The 16,621-nt window shown below is 45.9% G+C and overlaps 1 protein-coding gene across 1 annotated transcript in view; it reads left to right on the plus strand.

Annotated features, from left to right (window-relative positions):
- Positions 1–16,621, plus strand: part of SYT6 (synaptotagmin 6) — a 77,547-nt gene that overhangs the window by 9,305 nt on the left and 51,621 nt on the right. The window contains exons 2-3 of the mRNA XM_042782006.1: positions 3,790–4,138; positions 6,710–7,268. Coding sequence (XP_042637940.1) covers positions 3,790–4,138; positions 6,710–7,268 — 908 coding nt within the window. The remainder of the gene's footprint in view (positions 1–3,789; positions 4,139–6,709; positions 7,269–16,621) is intronic.

The following is a 16,621-nucleotide window of genomic DNA, read 5'->3' on the forward strand; positions in this document are numbered from 1 at the left end:
TTGTGGGTTGATTCCAGCAGGCTTTAGGGAAGGGTGCATTTCTTAGATAATTTGAGCTTTTGCTTAACGCTTAGGCCACATAGGTCCCTTCATAGTACAATCAGTTAAGGAGCTCACCTACTAACCTAAAGGTTGGAGGTTCAAGTCCATCCGCAGGCTCCTTGAAAGAAAGGCCTGGCTATCTATTTTTGAAAAATCAGCCACTGAAAACCCTATGGAGCATAACTCTACTCTGACACACAAGAGGTAGCTTGAGTCAGAAGTGACTTGATGGCAACTGGTTTTGTTTTCTTTTTTTTTAGGGCACACAGGAGGTACATCTCTTCCTAGCCTCAATGCACATTTCACCAGGATATGAGGAAACAGTTGGCTGAGTTCAAGGCCAAATATTAGTGATCTTAAAAGGGCTAAATCCTCTACGATCACCCCCAACAACCTCAGTCTAGTTTTACCAGTCTTGCTCACTGCTCTTTATCCCGTATGGGGATGAACCTGTTCAGTGTTTGAGATCCAGTTCATTTATTGCCCATACGACATCAAAAGCCCAGCTCTCCTAATCCTGGAAGAAGATTCTCCAGGCATAGGTAGGGCTTCCTGGTCTTACATAACCAGTATTGAGCACTGAGCACTGAATGCTGATTCCCAATAATCCATACTTTCTGCCTTCCCTAATCACATATCAGAGGGAACAGGGTGTTGGGAGGTTGGTGGTCATGTGGAAAAGCAATCAAAATAGCAACCACACCCCACACTGAGGAGAAATTGATTCCCTGAGCCCACCCCTCCCCCACCTCTCTTTTCATTCTGAATTCCATTTTTTTTGTCAGGCTGAAAATTTAAATGCACTCTATGCTCTCTGGATTCTCCCCATTCTCCCCACCTCTTCTCATTAAAATTCTAATTATTACCAGAACAAGTAAGATGTATGATCAAGGGAAAGCAGAGCCCTAGAAGTACCTTTTGTTTTAAGGTGACTCATATTACAGAGAACACATTCAGAACAGCTGTAACAGAGAACAGATGTGAATGGTCTAGAGATGGCCAGATACTTGAATAAGGGCACGTGTATCTGTGGTAGCTTTCTGGGTGAACCCCAGTGGGGCAAGGGCCTAAAGAAAAGTTTACAAACATTTTTGATCATGAACTCATCATAATAAAGTAAAAACTTGACCAAGTACTTCTGATAGATGTATATTTGTTCCCAAATACACAGATCCTGTTGCATAGACAGATTGGCTGGATTTTATTCTAGTTCCACCATTTATTTGCTGTGTGACTCAGGCAATTTATTTAACCCTCTGTGCTTCAGTCTCTATGTCTGATAACAGTTGTACCTATTTTGTTTGGGAGAATTACATGAGTGAATACATTTAAAAAAACAAAACAAAACAAAAAACCCTTGTACTTTTGATATAGAAATTTTCAATGAATTGACAAATTCAATAATTGTTGTTTGGTGCCGTCAAGTCAATTTCAGCTCTTAATGATGATCAGGGTACATATTAAAATTTCAAATTCTTATTTTTAAGATCACAAATAAATATTAAAATGGTCTGCTGCTGTTTTCTCTTGTGATCTCTAGGGTGCAGGCACATCACTTTGGAGACTTTTAGTCTAGAAGTTACTTACAATCAGCTTTCCTGGTCCCTGGCAGTCTCTGGATGAAGGACTGGCCCAGCTTCATTAGCCAGGGAAAGGCTCCAATGTCTCTCTGCAGAGGGCTGGGGAGGGTGTGGCTAAAGACTTGCAGATTCTCTGCTCTTCTTCCCTAGATTCTGGAGATGGTAGCTGATCAATACAAGTATTCCATTGTGGGGGAGTTAGTGCTGGCTCCCCAGAGAGAATGGCTGTTGTTCTCTCTCTCTCTGGACATGGGACAGCTTTCCGTGGGAGTGTGTTCTATGAGAGTACCTTGCTTCCCTCTGGGCATCTTTGTAGCCCAAGCCTAGCACAGAACCTGGCACGTGATAAAACCAAAACCAAACTCACTGCCTTTGAGGTGATCGCGACTCATAGCGACCACTCCTTGGGTTTCCAAGGTGGTATTTCTGTGGAAGTAGATTGCCCAGGCTTCCTTCTGAGGAGTGGCTAGTGGGTTTGAACTGTCAGCCTTCTGGTTAGCAGTGACAAGTGCTCAGTAAATGTTGGTTGAACCTAATTGAGATGAGAGATAACTATAGCCCTCTTATCTGCCATTCATTCATTCATTCTTCCTATGTGCCAGTTTCTCTGATAGGCCCTAAGCCATACAAATATGAAAAATAGGCCTTCATAATCACCAGCAGTTTGGTGAGGGACAAACAGTTTGGGACAGTGGAAAGAGAGCCGAGCTGGGCAGTGGACATCTGGAACCTGGCCCAGTCTCTGCCTCTGACTGACCATATGTCCCTGGGCAAGTCCCTTCTTTGGATCACTGTTCCTGTCTGTTAAAGGACAGCCTGGCTTCAGTACACCTGAGGTCATTTCTCATCTTAAATCCTTAGAGGGTTAAAGCACTGGGACAAGCTAGCCCAGAGGCTGCAAACTCATACAGCTGCAGGGGCCAGACAGGTAACAGAATGTGAGCATAAGATGTCAGGGAAGGGAGGGGAGAGAAGAGCTGGTAAGGACATACCCCTGCAAAGAGGGTGGTCACTTCCCAGCATGCAGGAGTATATATAGATCTAGTTACCAAGTGGCCAGCTTTTTCAAGAGAAGCCAGCAATCAGTTATGATGATGATGGGATTTCTCAACATTTCCATCATCAGGTAAACCAAACCAAACTCTTTTGGCTTGTTTACAAGGGGCCATTTTGCAATCTTGCCCAGTATGCCATTGGTTTAGCACCTTCTAACCCCTTTACCCAGAGCAAGAAGAGGCCTTGGGTTCAAAGGTTCATTCCCATATGTGGGAAGAAGAAGGGGGAGAGAGGGCTGCTTAATAATTTCTCCAAAAATGGGGCATCCTTCACAGCTCTTCTTGGATAATGGGAGCACGGATGGTCTGGGATAGGGCAGTGAGTTGCCACCTCACCACCAACTGTAGCATTCAACAAAGCTCTTTAATATCCACAGGAATGGAAAAGATGACAGCTATAAGAATTGTTTGTATTTAACTTTGAAACATATCATGTGGGATAGAGTTCCATTTAATGCAAGTGTTTATTGAGCCTACTATGTGCAGAGTCCTGGGAGTAGGGGAGAAGTATAGAGCTAATTCCTCCTCTCAAGGAGATTATGCTCTATCTCATTCACTTCCAAGTCAACTCAATAAACACTTACTGAGCTCCTGCTTTAGGCTTGGCTGGGGTGGAATGGGGTAAGGAATTGAGAAGGGAGAGTTAGTGGAGTCTCTTCTCCCCAGGGTCTCACAGCCTGTGGTGGAAGATAGCTGTGTACAAAAAAAAAGTCTGGCCGTAGTAACAGCCCTAATAGAAATTCAAACAGCATCCAAATGTGGAACGCTTCAGGAATTTGCACATTTTGCTTAGGCTGCTATTTAAATTCCTTTCCTTTCCCTGTGCACAGGCAGGAGGGGAGACAGCCCAGGTGCTCCCCAAGCTGGGGTGGGGGTGGGGCTGGAGAAGTCAGCCTGAGGTGCTCACATACTGCAGATGTTGCACTACGTGGACAATTAAGAGACAACCCTAGGAACCATCTCTCCCTCTGACCTGGCAGCTTTCTCATGACCATTCTTTTCTCTTCTTCCGTCTTTGTCCCTCCCTTGTGCCCCCCTCCTCCAACACCCTCACCCGCTTCTCCCTCCTGTCTGTCTCTGTTGGCCTCCTGCCTGGCTCGTGCCGAGGGCAGGCACCTCTGTCAGCCTCCTCACAGTGGTAGTGATTGTGTGTGGCGTGGCTCTGGTGGCAGTTTTTCTCTTTCTCTTTTGGAAGCTGTGCTGGATGCCCTGGAGGAGCAAGGAGGCCTCCAGTCCCTCTTCTGCTAACCCTCCCTTGGAGGGTCTCCAGAGCCCCAGCTCCAGAGGCAACATGGCGGACAAGCTGAAAGACCCCAGCACCCTGGGCTTTCTCGAGGCGGCCGTGAAGATCAGCCACACGTCCCCAGATATCCCGGCCGAGGTGCAGATGTCCGTCAAGGAGCATATCATGCGTCATACACGGCTGCAGCGGCAGACCACAGAGCCAGCGTCATCTATCAGGTGAGGGTGGACCCTTCCCTATCCCAAACCCCATAGTCCACATTCCCTTATTCATTTCATATGTTAATGAGATTCCAGCTTTTGCAGACTAGACACCAGATATATGACACTTGTACTTAGATAGGAGACTATTCAGATGCTATACTTCACCAGGTAAAAGGGGGTGCCAACTAGTAAATGGGCACCAGGAAAGACTTCATGAAAGGGATACCTTTGAGGTGGGATGCTGTTCATGTGTTGTGCATTTGGTATGTGGGTGGATGTGGGGGGGAGTGCAGGGTTGTGTAGGGTATTGTGAGGAAGGAAAGACTTCAGGCAGAAGAAAGAGAATATACAAAGGCCCAGAGGCAAAAAGTTCCTGGTGTGTTTAGGGATTATGTCAGTAAAGCCAAGTGGCTTTACTCTAGTGCATGGAAAAGAAGGCAAGAGATCATTAGCATTTTGAGAAAGAAAATCCCTCTGAACCCTTTCATATAGTTCTTGCATGACAACGATTGTATACTTGATATCCTTTAACTGAAGAAACAAACAAACAAAACTCATATACATAATGACATAAACCTAAATTCAGAAATACTTTTAAAAGACAGGGTGAATGTATGTGTGAGGATTATGTTTATTCAAGACTTAGGGGTGGATTCCTGGGCCTCTGTAATGTCTCCCTAGACTCCCAGGGGACCAGCCAGAGGGAAGGAGGGCTGGTCTTCAGAGGGGAGGTTAGGAATGAAAGTGCTAGGGTTTGCACTGACAGGATTTGTCATACAGCCTTGGGCAACTTGCTCACCTTCTCTAAACCTCATCTTTCTCAATAGTAAAATAGGGCTAGCGGCTCTCCTAAGGTTGGAGTGAGGAGGCAATGAGAAAAAAAAAAACCTAAGTAGTAATGAAAGCTGACACATACGTTGCATATTATACACCAGTCCCTGTTCTAAGTATCTTTATCTGTGTTAATTCATTTCATCCTCAAAGCAGTCATAAGAAATTACGATTTTTACTATCCTCATTTTATAGCACAAAGAGGTTAAATAACTTGCCCAAGGGCACATATCTAGAAAGTGGCAGAACCAAAATGAACCTACACATTCTGGCCCCAAGAGTCCATCCTCTTAACCACTCCAGTGCCTGGCATATAGTAAATACTCAATAAATGTGAACTATGAAAGCCCCTGGGTGGTACAAATGGTTAACCCACTCAATTGCTAACTGAAAGCTTGGAGGTTCATGTCCATCCAGATGTGCTTAGGAAGAAAGTCCTGGTGATCTACTTCCAAAATATCAATCATTGAAAACCCTATGGAGCAGAGTTCTATCCTGACACACATGGGGCCACCATGAGTCAGAGTTGATATGGCAGCAAGTAATGGTAGTGGTGGTGATGAAATGGTGATGTTGATGATACTTAAGATCATGCCACACTGAGTTAAGAAAGGATGATCCTTCTAAGGGTTTGATGAAGGAAGCTGAGACACAACTACTAGGAAAGAAACCTAGAAAGCAGGTAGCAGAAAAGCAGGAATAATGATAAGAATAACAATAACTAACATGTATTGAGGAGCTCTGGTGATGTAGTGGATAAGGCACTTGACTGCTAACTGGAAGGTCAGCGTTCAAACCCACTAGCTGCTGCACAGAAGGAAGACTGGGTGATCTGCTTCTGTAAAGATTTATAGCCTCAGAAAGTCAGAAATGACTCGATGGCAGTCAGTTTTCTTTTTAACATGTATTGAGTTTCCTGTACACCTGGCACCATTCCAAGTGTCTTACAAGTCTTAAGACATGTAATCCTTGCAACAAAGAGCCCTGGTGGCACAATGGTTAAGCACTCACCTGCTAACTGAAAAATCGGTGATTTGAACTCACAGAAGGAAAGAAATGCCAGGATTACTGGTTGGAAAGAGACTGGTGGGACCCCTGAGACTGTGGCCCTGAGTCACCTTTCAGGCCTGGAATTGAACTCACTCCAATGGCTTAACTCTCAGCCAAGCAATAGACAGGTCTATGAGCTGAACAACTACACCAGGGAGATGTACTCCTTAGAACAGTCAACCATGGGAGATCAGAAGGGCAGCATTTGCACAGAGAGAAAGCTAGGCAGGCAGGAACACATAGGTAAGAAGGGCACAGCGAAGGGAGGAGGTGGGAGGAGGGCTGTTCCATTGCGGGGACTGTAGTTAGTGTCATAAAACAAAACGTGTATGAATTATTGAATGTAAAACGAATCTGTTTTGTAAAACTGCACCCCATCACAATAAAAAGTTTTAAAAAGAGAAAAGAAAAGACCTGGTGATCTGTTACCATAAAGATTACAGCCTGGGATACCATATGTGGCACATCTACTCTGTCCCATAGGGTTGCTATGAGGTGGAACTGACTTGACGGCACACCACAACAATCCTCACAACAACCCTATTCACAGGGCATGTGCAGAGGAAAAGTGAGGTCAACAAGAGGGAGGACAAGGAGGCTCCATAAGAGGTAGGATGAGCCAGGACGACCAGTGGTGTGTCTGCCTGCATCCTCTTTCCCTGAGTACTGACCACACTTTCTCTGCTCTCTCCTGCCCACGCCCAGGCACACCTCCTTCAAGCGCCACCTGCCACGGCAGATGCACGTTTCCAGTGTTGACTATGGCAATGAGCTGCCACTGGCGGCAGAGCAGCCCACCAGCATTGGCCGCATCAAGCCTGAGCTCTACAAGCAGAAGTCAGTGGACGGGGATGATGCCAAGTCTGAGGCTGCCAAGAGCTGCGGGAAGATCAACTTCAGCTTACGTTATGACTACGAGAGTGAGACCCTGATCGTACGCATTCTGAAGGCCTTCGACCTCCCTGCCAAGGACTTTTGTGGCAGCTCTGACCCTTATGTCAAGATCTACCTCCTGCCTGACCGCAAGTGCAAGCTGCAGACACGGGTGCACCGCAAGACCCTGAACCCCACCTTCGATGAGAACTTCCACTTCCCGGTGCCCTATGAGGAGCTGGCTGACCGCAAGCTGCATCTCAGTGTCTTTGACTTCGATCGATTTTCCCGCCACGACATGATTGGGGAGGTCATCCTGGACAACCTCTTTGAGGCCTCCGACCTGTCCCGGGAAACCTCCATCTGGAAGGACATCCAGTATGCCACAAGTGTGAGTATAGCCTTGGTCCCCAGCTATCCTCGGGGATGTGCAGTTCTGGGTTGGGTGGGACAAGTTCCCAACCTCCTCATCCCTCTAGAGATAAGTAGGCCTTTGCCCTTTAGGGTATGAAAGAGACTCTGGAAACTGCCCAATGGCCCAGCCCATCCTGAGGGAGCCCTTGCACTCTGTTCCAAGTTGGTGTGTGGGGAGGTAGTAGGGCTCCCATGTGGGTGGAAAGGGAAGTGAATTCTCATCTACTGTTTTTTCTGATCACATATTATGAGGTGGTTCTCTTTACCTGCTAGGTCTCAGGTTTACCACCTATAAAATAACATTATATGTCTCTTTGATCATGGATAAAGATTGGAACAGGCCTGCAGACTGACTCAGCAGAATCTACTGAGGACATTAGTGTGTATTAGGAGTTTAGAATAAGCAGTCAAGAACAGACTATATTATTAATCAGGATGACTCAAGTTATGCTGCAGTAATAACAAATCCTAGGAGTCTAATGATTTAAGACAATAAAGGTATATTTCTCATTCATGTCACATGTGCTTTGCACCTTAGCTGGGGGCTCTACTCTACCTTGTTACTCAGGGATCACAGTTGGCAATGACTTTATCTTGGCATGGGCTCCCATAGTTACAGCATGTGGAGGAAGAGGACATGGCAAATCATTCACTATTTCTTAAAGCTTCCACACAGAAGTGACACATGCCACTTTCACTCACATTTCACTATTCAAAGCAAGAACATGGCAACTCCTAACATCAAGGGTGCAGGGCAAAGTAATCTTACCACATTCCCAGAAGAACTAGAGATACTTAATGAACAACACTAATGACTATCCCACAACTGTATCCCTTCTCTTGGGAATTGTTTTCGCAGTTGAGTCTGGGAGATGAGGGAAGCAGGCCTGAAAGGAGACCTGGCTAACCTGCACATCAGGGAGGAGATGTTAGGCTGTTTACAATCAACTAAAATTGGCCAGAGAAGGTTTTAAGGAGCTGAATGAAGCTCAAGGAGATTTTAAGACAAGGGAGGACAAAGTTTGGCAAAGAGAATTAGAGAGGGCACACCCAGAGCCCTTCTTGGTGGGTGTGGAGGAAGCTATGGAATTGCACCCTGCAGATGTAGCTGGTGTACCTGGATAGCTGAGAGCCCAGCAGGGGCATTTCCACCAAGCTCTGGTGGCCTTAGACCTGGTATCTTGAGTGGTAACTAGCTCTCTCAATATTTCTTACCATATCTTTGGAGCAGTGGTGACCCCATTCAATCCGTAGCCTCTCTTTTTGCCAATAAATATTCAATATCTCTGTGCTGAATTTGTGAGAAGGTAAACAGGGACAGTCAGACTCTAGTGAGAAAAGGGTAGGAATCCTTTTCTAAATAAAGGAGGGTCTCTGGGACACCCAATTCTCATAGCTAGTGCTGACTCTGACCAGTCCAGTCATGTACCCCAATGCCTCCTCCCAGTTCACTTTCCTGAATTGTCATCCTCAAGAACAGCACAAGCTGTGGGGCCAGCAGACGGGGCGGGCCAGAACAGCAGCTGTGCGCCGGCCCCAAGCCCAGAAGCTCTGATCTATAAATCACTCTGAAGTTTACATCTGGTGTGGCTCTTGTAGCCTCCTAAGGCAATGGTGTCATTATGGTGACAGGTAGAGAAAGCAGCTCAGTCAGTCCTTCCCACAGTGAGGCTGAGGCCAGGGAAGAGGGGTTCACAGAGAGGGAGAAGTGAGGGCCAGGGGCTGCAGACTGCAGAGCTCTCAACTCGGCCTTTGAGGCCTCCTGTGCTCCTCATCAGAGTTCCTGCCTCCCTCCCTGTGCCATCAGCTCCACGCATGAGGGGGGCTTCAGTCCCAGAGTAAGTCTGGGCCTAAGATGCCACGCACCTGAATGCCAGCTTTCAGGATCCTAGGACTCTGTGGCTTTCCTTACCCTATCTTCATTCTCATGTCCCCAGCCTAGCTTCAGACACAGGCAGATCATCCAAACAGCACTAGACAAGTCATTGTCATCCTCTTCATCTTCAATCAGTATCATTATAAGCGTCCTCCATCTGCTCCTCCTCAGCAGAGCCCTGTGCCAGGCTCTGGAGAGGGGGTTGGGCTGGGATGGAAGACAGGCTCTTTAACCTACAGAAGTTTACAATCTAATTACAGAGATAAGAATTATCCATGCGGTAGCTTTGTTGTTGTTGTTGTTGTTGTTGTTATGTGCCGTTGAGTCGGCCCCAACTCATAGCGACCCCTCCTTGGGTTTCTGAGGCAGTATCACTACGGAAGTAGGATTGCCCAACCTTCCTTCTGAGGAGTGGCTGGTGGGTTTGAACCGCTAGCAACACTATGTACTGTGGGAGCTTATAAGATGCCTGAGAGTTATGACAGCCAGGGGAGGGTTCCTGGATGCTGTTGTGAGCTGCCGTCAAGTTGGCCCCTCACTCACAGTGACCCCACGTCCATTTTCATCTGGAAACTCTGCAGAAACTTTTTTGCCCTCATAGCAAATACAAGCCACCACTGACAGACAGGTGGTGGGTGTGCGTAAGGTGCATCAGCCAGGAATCGAACCTGGCTGTCCCACATGGAAGGCAAGAATTCTACCACCAATGAAAGGCCTGAGAATCAACTTCTGAAAAATCAGTCTTGAAAACCTTATAGAGTACAGTTTTACACTGACACACATGGGGTCACCATGAGTCACAGTCAACTCAATAGCAAGTGTTTATTCCCTGGAGAAGGGGAAGTGAAACTGGATGGGGGGAGGACTCTTATAACTTCATAGGTGGAGAGGAAGCATTTTAGCTGGGGCAGAGAGAGTTCAGGCCCAGGAGGAGTTCACCATGCTCACACACCCTGTCTTGGCTTGCAGTGTGTCTGAGATGGATATTCTGTCCCAGCAGGCAAAGCTCTCAGAAGCGAGGCTCCTCACTCTGCTTGTGCTGGGAGAGACAAGTGAAGGCTGAGGAAAAGGAGGGGGAGAGGAAACAAGCAGGCTGGTGCTTTTTTTTTTTTTAACTGTTTATATATTTATTTATTTATTTTGTTTTGTGCTGACTCTAAATTCCAATTATTTGGGAGCTTGGAGGCCCAAGTCAGCCTTCCCCGGGAATGATTGAACACTCAGTGTATATGAAGTCTTGTAGCCAGTGTGGTGGGCAATGAGGAACAATGAGGGCTGCTGACAGTCAGCTCCCATCTATCCTGCATGCCAGATTCTGTTCTGAAAGCCGCGCTTTGGACCTGAGCTGCCTGGCTCAGGAACGGCCCCAGCAGTTCCTCCTCCCTAGACAGGCTGGTTCTGAATATGCCTGGCCATTCCTGCCTCCTGCCTCTTTGTATACTCAGGTCCCTCTGTTAGGGAAGCCTTTTCCCTACCTTTCTGCCTGGCTCACACCAACCCACCTCCCAAAGTCTACCTGATTCTTCCTCCATGCAGCCTTCTGGTCTCACAGCAATCACCCCTCTGATTTTTCTCTGTATCCTTTAGCATATCTGTCTCGGACTAAGTACAACCAGAATGGTCCTTAGAAGGGAAGATGGCAAGACTTCATTTTACACACTTTGGATATGTTATCAGGAGGGACCAATCCCAGGAGAAGGACATCATGCTTAGTAAAGTAGACAGGGAAAAAGAGAAAGACCCTCAATAAGATGGATTGACACAGTGGCTACAACAATAGACTCAAATATAGCAAGGATTGTGAGATTGGTGCAGGACTGGACAGTGTTTTCTTCTGCTGTACATAGGGTCACTATGAGTCAGAACTGACTCAATGACACCTAACAACAATCCCTCAGCAATATCCTGAATCATATTCTGTCTTGTAAATTCTATATGGTCCAAGAATGGCTTTTCTCCTATATTTGAATTTCTCTTGTATTTCTCCTCAGGGCTAAGTGTATCGTTTTATGCCAACAGTCAGGTCTAGCCATTTCTTGTTGAATGGCCAGTGTCTTATTTAATTTAATTAAAATTCTCTATACTGGTGTACAAGGAAAGGAGAGTTAAAGAGGTAACTGGAGTTTGGTGGGGTTAATCTGGGAAGGCTTCCAGGAGGAGAAGTTTACGTGGCATTTTGAAAATGAGTAGATCCAAGCTTAATGGGAGAGAGATGCAATCTGTGCAAACATTCAGAAGTATATAAAAAAAAATCCTAAACCTGTTGCCATCAAGTCAATTTTGACTCATAGTGACCGCACAGGACAGAGTAGAATTGCTCCATAAGCTGGAATGTTATGAAAGCAGACTGACACATCTTTCCCCTGCAGAGTGACTGATGAATTCGTACTGTCTGCCTCTTGGTTGGCAGCCAGTGCTCAACCACTGCACGACTGGGGCTCCTTTCATTCAGAGGTGAATGGTTTGTGTCTGGGATAGTGAAGAGATGAACCACTTAGGTCAGGTAGACTGGACCACACAGAGGGTCAGTGATCCACGCCTGAGCAGGAGAGGCACCATCTCAGGAGGCTGTTCTAGGGTCACACATGTACTGTGAATGCTGCCCAACCTCGCTCCTTGCACTTTTATCAGATAGCCAGACAGCTCTGGTGCTTGGAACCAAGCAGCTCTCCTGCTCTGGTCCCTGCTCCAGTGCTTGAGTTGCTTTGAAGTAGCAAAGCCTGGGACCTATGTGTGGTTTCTCACAGCCAATGAACATTGAGCTTTGACGATAGTAAATGGTTCCTCAACCAGTTGCCCCCAAGTTGAATCCAACTCATGGCAACCCCATGTATTTCTGAGTAGAACTGTGCTCCATGGAGTTTTTAATGGCTGGTTTTTCAGAAGTAGATTATCAAGACTTTTGTCTTGTGATGCCTCTGGGTGGGTTCGAGCTGCCAACCTCTGGTTAGCAGTTATGCACGTTAACTGTTTGCACCACCCGGGAACTGCTTCGAGGTTTCTAGCTCAACCTTAATTTCAAGTCTTGAGCCACTAGTGGCAATCACTCCCTGGTTGTTATGGAGGGGCTTCCTTTGCAACACAGTGGCTAGTATAGACCTTTACCTCCCTCCTACCCCCACATTTCCCTAGGTCCCCTCACTGCACTCCCTGCTGAGCTGGGTGAGAGCAAGCAAATTGGACCTACTAGGACAGTGGAGGCCTATAAGGTTCCCTTGGATCAAGAAACTCAGACTTGGGAAGGAAATCATAGGAGTTTATCAAATCCATTCCAGCCCTGGATAGGGCTGCCCCTGACTGTCTTGCTGCCCTTGCTCCTGCCTAGCCTAACTAAGGTCCCCTGGTGGCCTTCTGGGTGTTCCCTGGAGTTTGCCACTTTCCTTCCACTCAGAATTTTGGTTGGCTGAAATCATGCTGCTCATCCCTTTCCCTTCCCCCCTCTCCTGCCCCCAGTCTCATTACTTCTATATAAAGCTGTAGATTTATCATTATAATAGAGCTGCCGTCATCAGGGTTTGCTAACATCTCTGTAATCTTGTAGTTATTGCTACTGAGGCCTCAGACCTCAGCACACACACTATTCCTGTCCCTATTCCCTTGCCTTTGTTGGCAGCAGGAGATGACGGCTTGTAATTGGGGCCATAAATATGTGCTGTACTTGGTGGTGCTAATGGACTCGGCTATCTCCCTGCCCTACCAGGTCCCCGGCAGGCCACAGTGTGCATGGGAGAGTGAATGTGTGCATGTGTGTGTGTATTATTTTGGGGATGGTTGGATACTCTGTAAGGAAGTACAGCAGCTAAAGTACTAGGCAGTGCAGCAGTTAAAGTACTAGGCTGCTAACCAAAAGGTCAGTGGTTCAAACCCACCAGCTTCTCTGTGGCAGAAAGATGTGACAGTATGCTTCCATAAAGATTACAATCTTGGAAACGCTTCAGGCCACTTCTACTCTGTCAAATAGGGTTGCTACAACTTGGTGTTGACTTGACTACAGTGGGATTTTTTAGCACTTGGGTGTTTGTATACTTCCAGGGATCCTGGAGCCAGAGCCTGAAGAGAAGAAAGGAGGCCTTGGGCAGGGAAACAGCTTCTATCCTGGGAAGTAGCAGAGCTATGCAGAAGGCACTCAGGCTTTGATGCAAACAACCCTGTGTTAGATTCTAGCTACCCCACTTTCTAGCTTTGAAACCTTGAGAACAATATTGAACCTGTGCTTCAGTTTCCTCGCAATCAAAATGGGAGTACTCTGACACAGAAGGGGGCACCATGAATCCGAATTGACTTGACAGCAACTTGTTGGTTTTGTTCTTGATATATATGTGTAAAAAAAGAAACAAAGTTTCTGAGGTTAAGAGCCTAACCCAGTGTCACACAGAGAGAAATTGGTAGGGCTAGGATTTGAACTCGGCCTTCAACAGAGCCCGTGATCCTAGCATGGGCAGAGGAGAATGTGGGTACATTGCTCCACCAGGTGAAGATAGGTCCGGATATTGTGCAGCTCAACAAGAGATTAGGAAGAATGGTGTTTTCTATTTTTCCTTTGGGGCCTGATTAGACTCTCTCATCCCTCTCAAAATATGGTCATTTTGGGGATAGGTTTTGTGCTGTCATGGATCCCTTCACCTTTTCCCCAATATTTCTTCCTATGGGCATTGAGTTTGAAGTCGCTCCTCTTTCCTTCAACACACATTATTGAATGCCAACTATGTGCCGCTCATTTGCCTTACTGAGCACTTGTTGGATATAGAAACTTGCACTGGGGCTATGGAGAAGAAAGAACCCTCTGTCTCAGAGATGTCAGGCTAATGGGAACTTTAGAGTATGCCCCTTGGCCCCCAAGTTCTCTGCCCCCCCACACACACACACATACAAGGCACATACTTGGAGACAGATCAGTTCAGGATGCTTACAATAAATTATGCAAGCTGCTGTACTATAAGCTGTGTACAGAACTGTTGAAGAAATGTGGAGAAAATAAATCAGAGTCAGATTAGATTGATTTGGAAAAGTTTCTAGGGAAGTTTTAGGCCAGTGAAGACCAGAGAGTGATATAAAAGGGGGTTAGGATCAGGGGAGTGTGTTTTCTGATTGGGGGAATGGTCTAGAAAGAACTGGTCAGTAGCTCCTCTCACATAAGATTGGATTTCTTTTCTTTGTTCAAAAACTTTGTTGTTAGTTGCCATCTAGTTGGTACCAACTCATGGCAACCCTATGAATAACAAAATGAAATGTTGCCCAGTCCTGCATCTTATTCATGATGTTGAGTTCATTCCAGCACTATATTGGACAGTATTCTGTTGTGATCCATAGAATTTTAATTGGCTAATGTTTGGAAATAGAGTGCCAGGCCCTTCTTTCTAATCTGTCTAGAAGCTGTGTTGAAACTTGTTCACATGGGTAACCCTGCTGGTATTTGATATAATGTTTGTGTGTTTTTCAGAATCCTAGCAACATGCAAGCCACCACAGTATGAAAAACTGATTGGGTCGTGGGCGGGGGTTGCCAATAGCTACTTGTAGTGTAATTACTATGGACTATGACCAGACTAGCACTGAGACTGCAGATGACTTCAACTCCAGCATTGTTCTCAAGGCCTCAGAGTGAATGGGGGAAGCAGGAACACAGCTCTGGGCTGTGTTCCTCACTAGCCCAATATGTATGAAAGAAGCCTGGCCTCCTAGGGTGCACCTGTCTTCCTTGTCAGAAAAAAACTTCAGTTGCATCCCCTTCTCATGCTCACATACTCAAGTTGAATGAGACCCAAGAATGATCACAAAGGCTTTCTCAAGTAGAGCCAAAGAATCAGTTAATTGATCCACTGTGGCTCATTAAGTCACCCTAGGATGAAGCCTCCCAAAGGCCTATTGACCAGCAGTTTGATGCAACACCTTCTAGTGCCTGCCTTGGATCTTAGGCTACCAGGCCTATCCTGGCCCAGAGGCAGCAAGAGCAAGAGAGAGACATAGTGTATCTTCATCCACTCAATATGTCTTCAATGAGCCCTCAGAGAACATACTTGAGTCCTAGAACAACTGAGTATCAAAGGGGTATAGTCCTTGCTTTCAAGGAGCTTACAGTTTAACGGGGTGTCAGAGCAAGTTAAAATGTAATCAGAGGAACATAATTATTTAAATTGTGTTAAAAGGAAAAGGGATAGATAGAGGTGATTGTTGAAGCTGAGATAGTGAGTGATTGAGATGGGAAATATAGGAGGCAGAAAGAGAACTCAGAAACAAGCAGTGAGCTTTGGAAACATCCAGAGGCAGGAAGAAGAGAAAGACTATGAAGTAGGAGAAGATCCAAGAGAAAAGAGAACCGAGGACAGAAAAAGAGGAATGGTTCAGGAATTGCTCATTTAATAGTTATCTTTTGAGCATCTGCCAGTTACCAAGCACAGACCTAGGCGCTAAAGATGCACTAGTATAAAAAAGTCCCCACATATGGGAGCTGGTACCTAGTTTCTCCTAGACTTTGTTCTATATGCCTTTTAATATATATCATTTCACTGCAATAAACCAGAACTGCGAGTATAACAACAACAACAACAACAATAACCTCTGTTTTCATGGAACTACACCATAGTGGGAGAGACATACAGCAAGCAAATGAATAAGCAAGATAAATAGACTATCAGGTAGTACTAAATGGCATGGAGAGACTAAAGCAGAGAAGAGTTATAGGTAGTGGTGGGGTTGGAGAGGGTGTTTAAGATATAACAGGATGGTCACAGGTGGCATTTGAGCAGACTGAAAGATGGGAAGGAAGGAGCCATGCAGATAGAGTTTTAGGTAGAGAGAAAAGCAAATGAAAAGACCCTCAGGTGGGAGGACACTTGGTGTTCAAAGAACAGCAAGGAGGCCAATGTGAGGCAGAAATGGAACTATGGAAGGGGGAGGGAGCAGGCAGAACACACTACAAGCAAAAGTTTAAAAGGATCACTCTAGCTAACAGCTTGAGAATCAACTATATTACAAGGGCAAAGGCAGGGAAATCAATTGAGAAGCTATTGGCAATTTTAAAAAGTTGATGAACAAGGATGGTGGTGGAGATGTAAGATGTTGTAGAGTCTGGATTTTCTTCTTTTCTATGCATTCCTGCCCCCTGAGCTATCTTCCTATGCAAACACTGCCCTTCTGTTCTTCCGTGATTGATTGCTCCAAGGAGTGTATCTACCTGAGGTAAAATGTTCACTCTATATGCCTGTCTATTGTCTGGCTGGAAGCCACAGGGGTGAGTTCTGTTCCAGACCTGAAGGATACCTAGAGGCCATAGTCTCAGAGGCTTCACCAGACTCTATCAGACCAGTAAACCAGGTCTTTTTTTTAAAAAATGATTTTGAGTTTAGTTCCACATTGTTCTCCCATGCTATCCAGGATCTCCTGCACTGATCCCTTTCTGAGTGGTTGACAGTGGTAGCTGGGCATCATGTAGTTCTTCTGGTCTCATGGTCATAT

Source organism: Orycteropus afer, unplaced genomic scaffold, assembly GCF_000298275.1.
Source record: "Orycteropus afer afer isolate SDZICR_OR568_19922 unplaced genomic scaffold, OryAfe1.0 scaffold00010, whole genome shotgun sequence".
NCBI lineage: Eukaryota > Metazoa > Chordata > Mammalia > Tubulidentata > Orycteropodidae > Orycteropus > Orycteropus afer.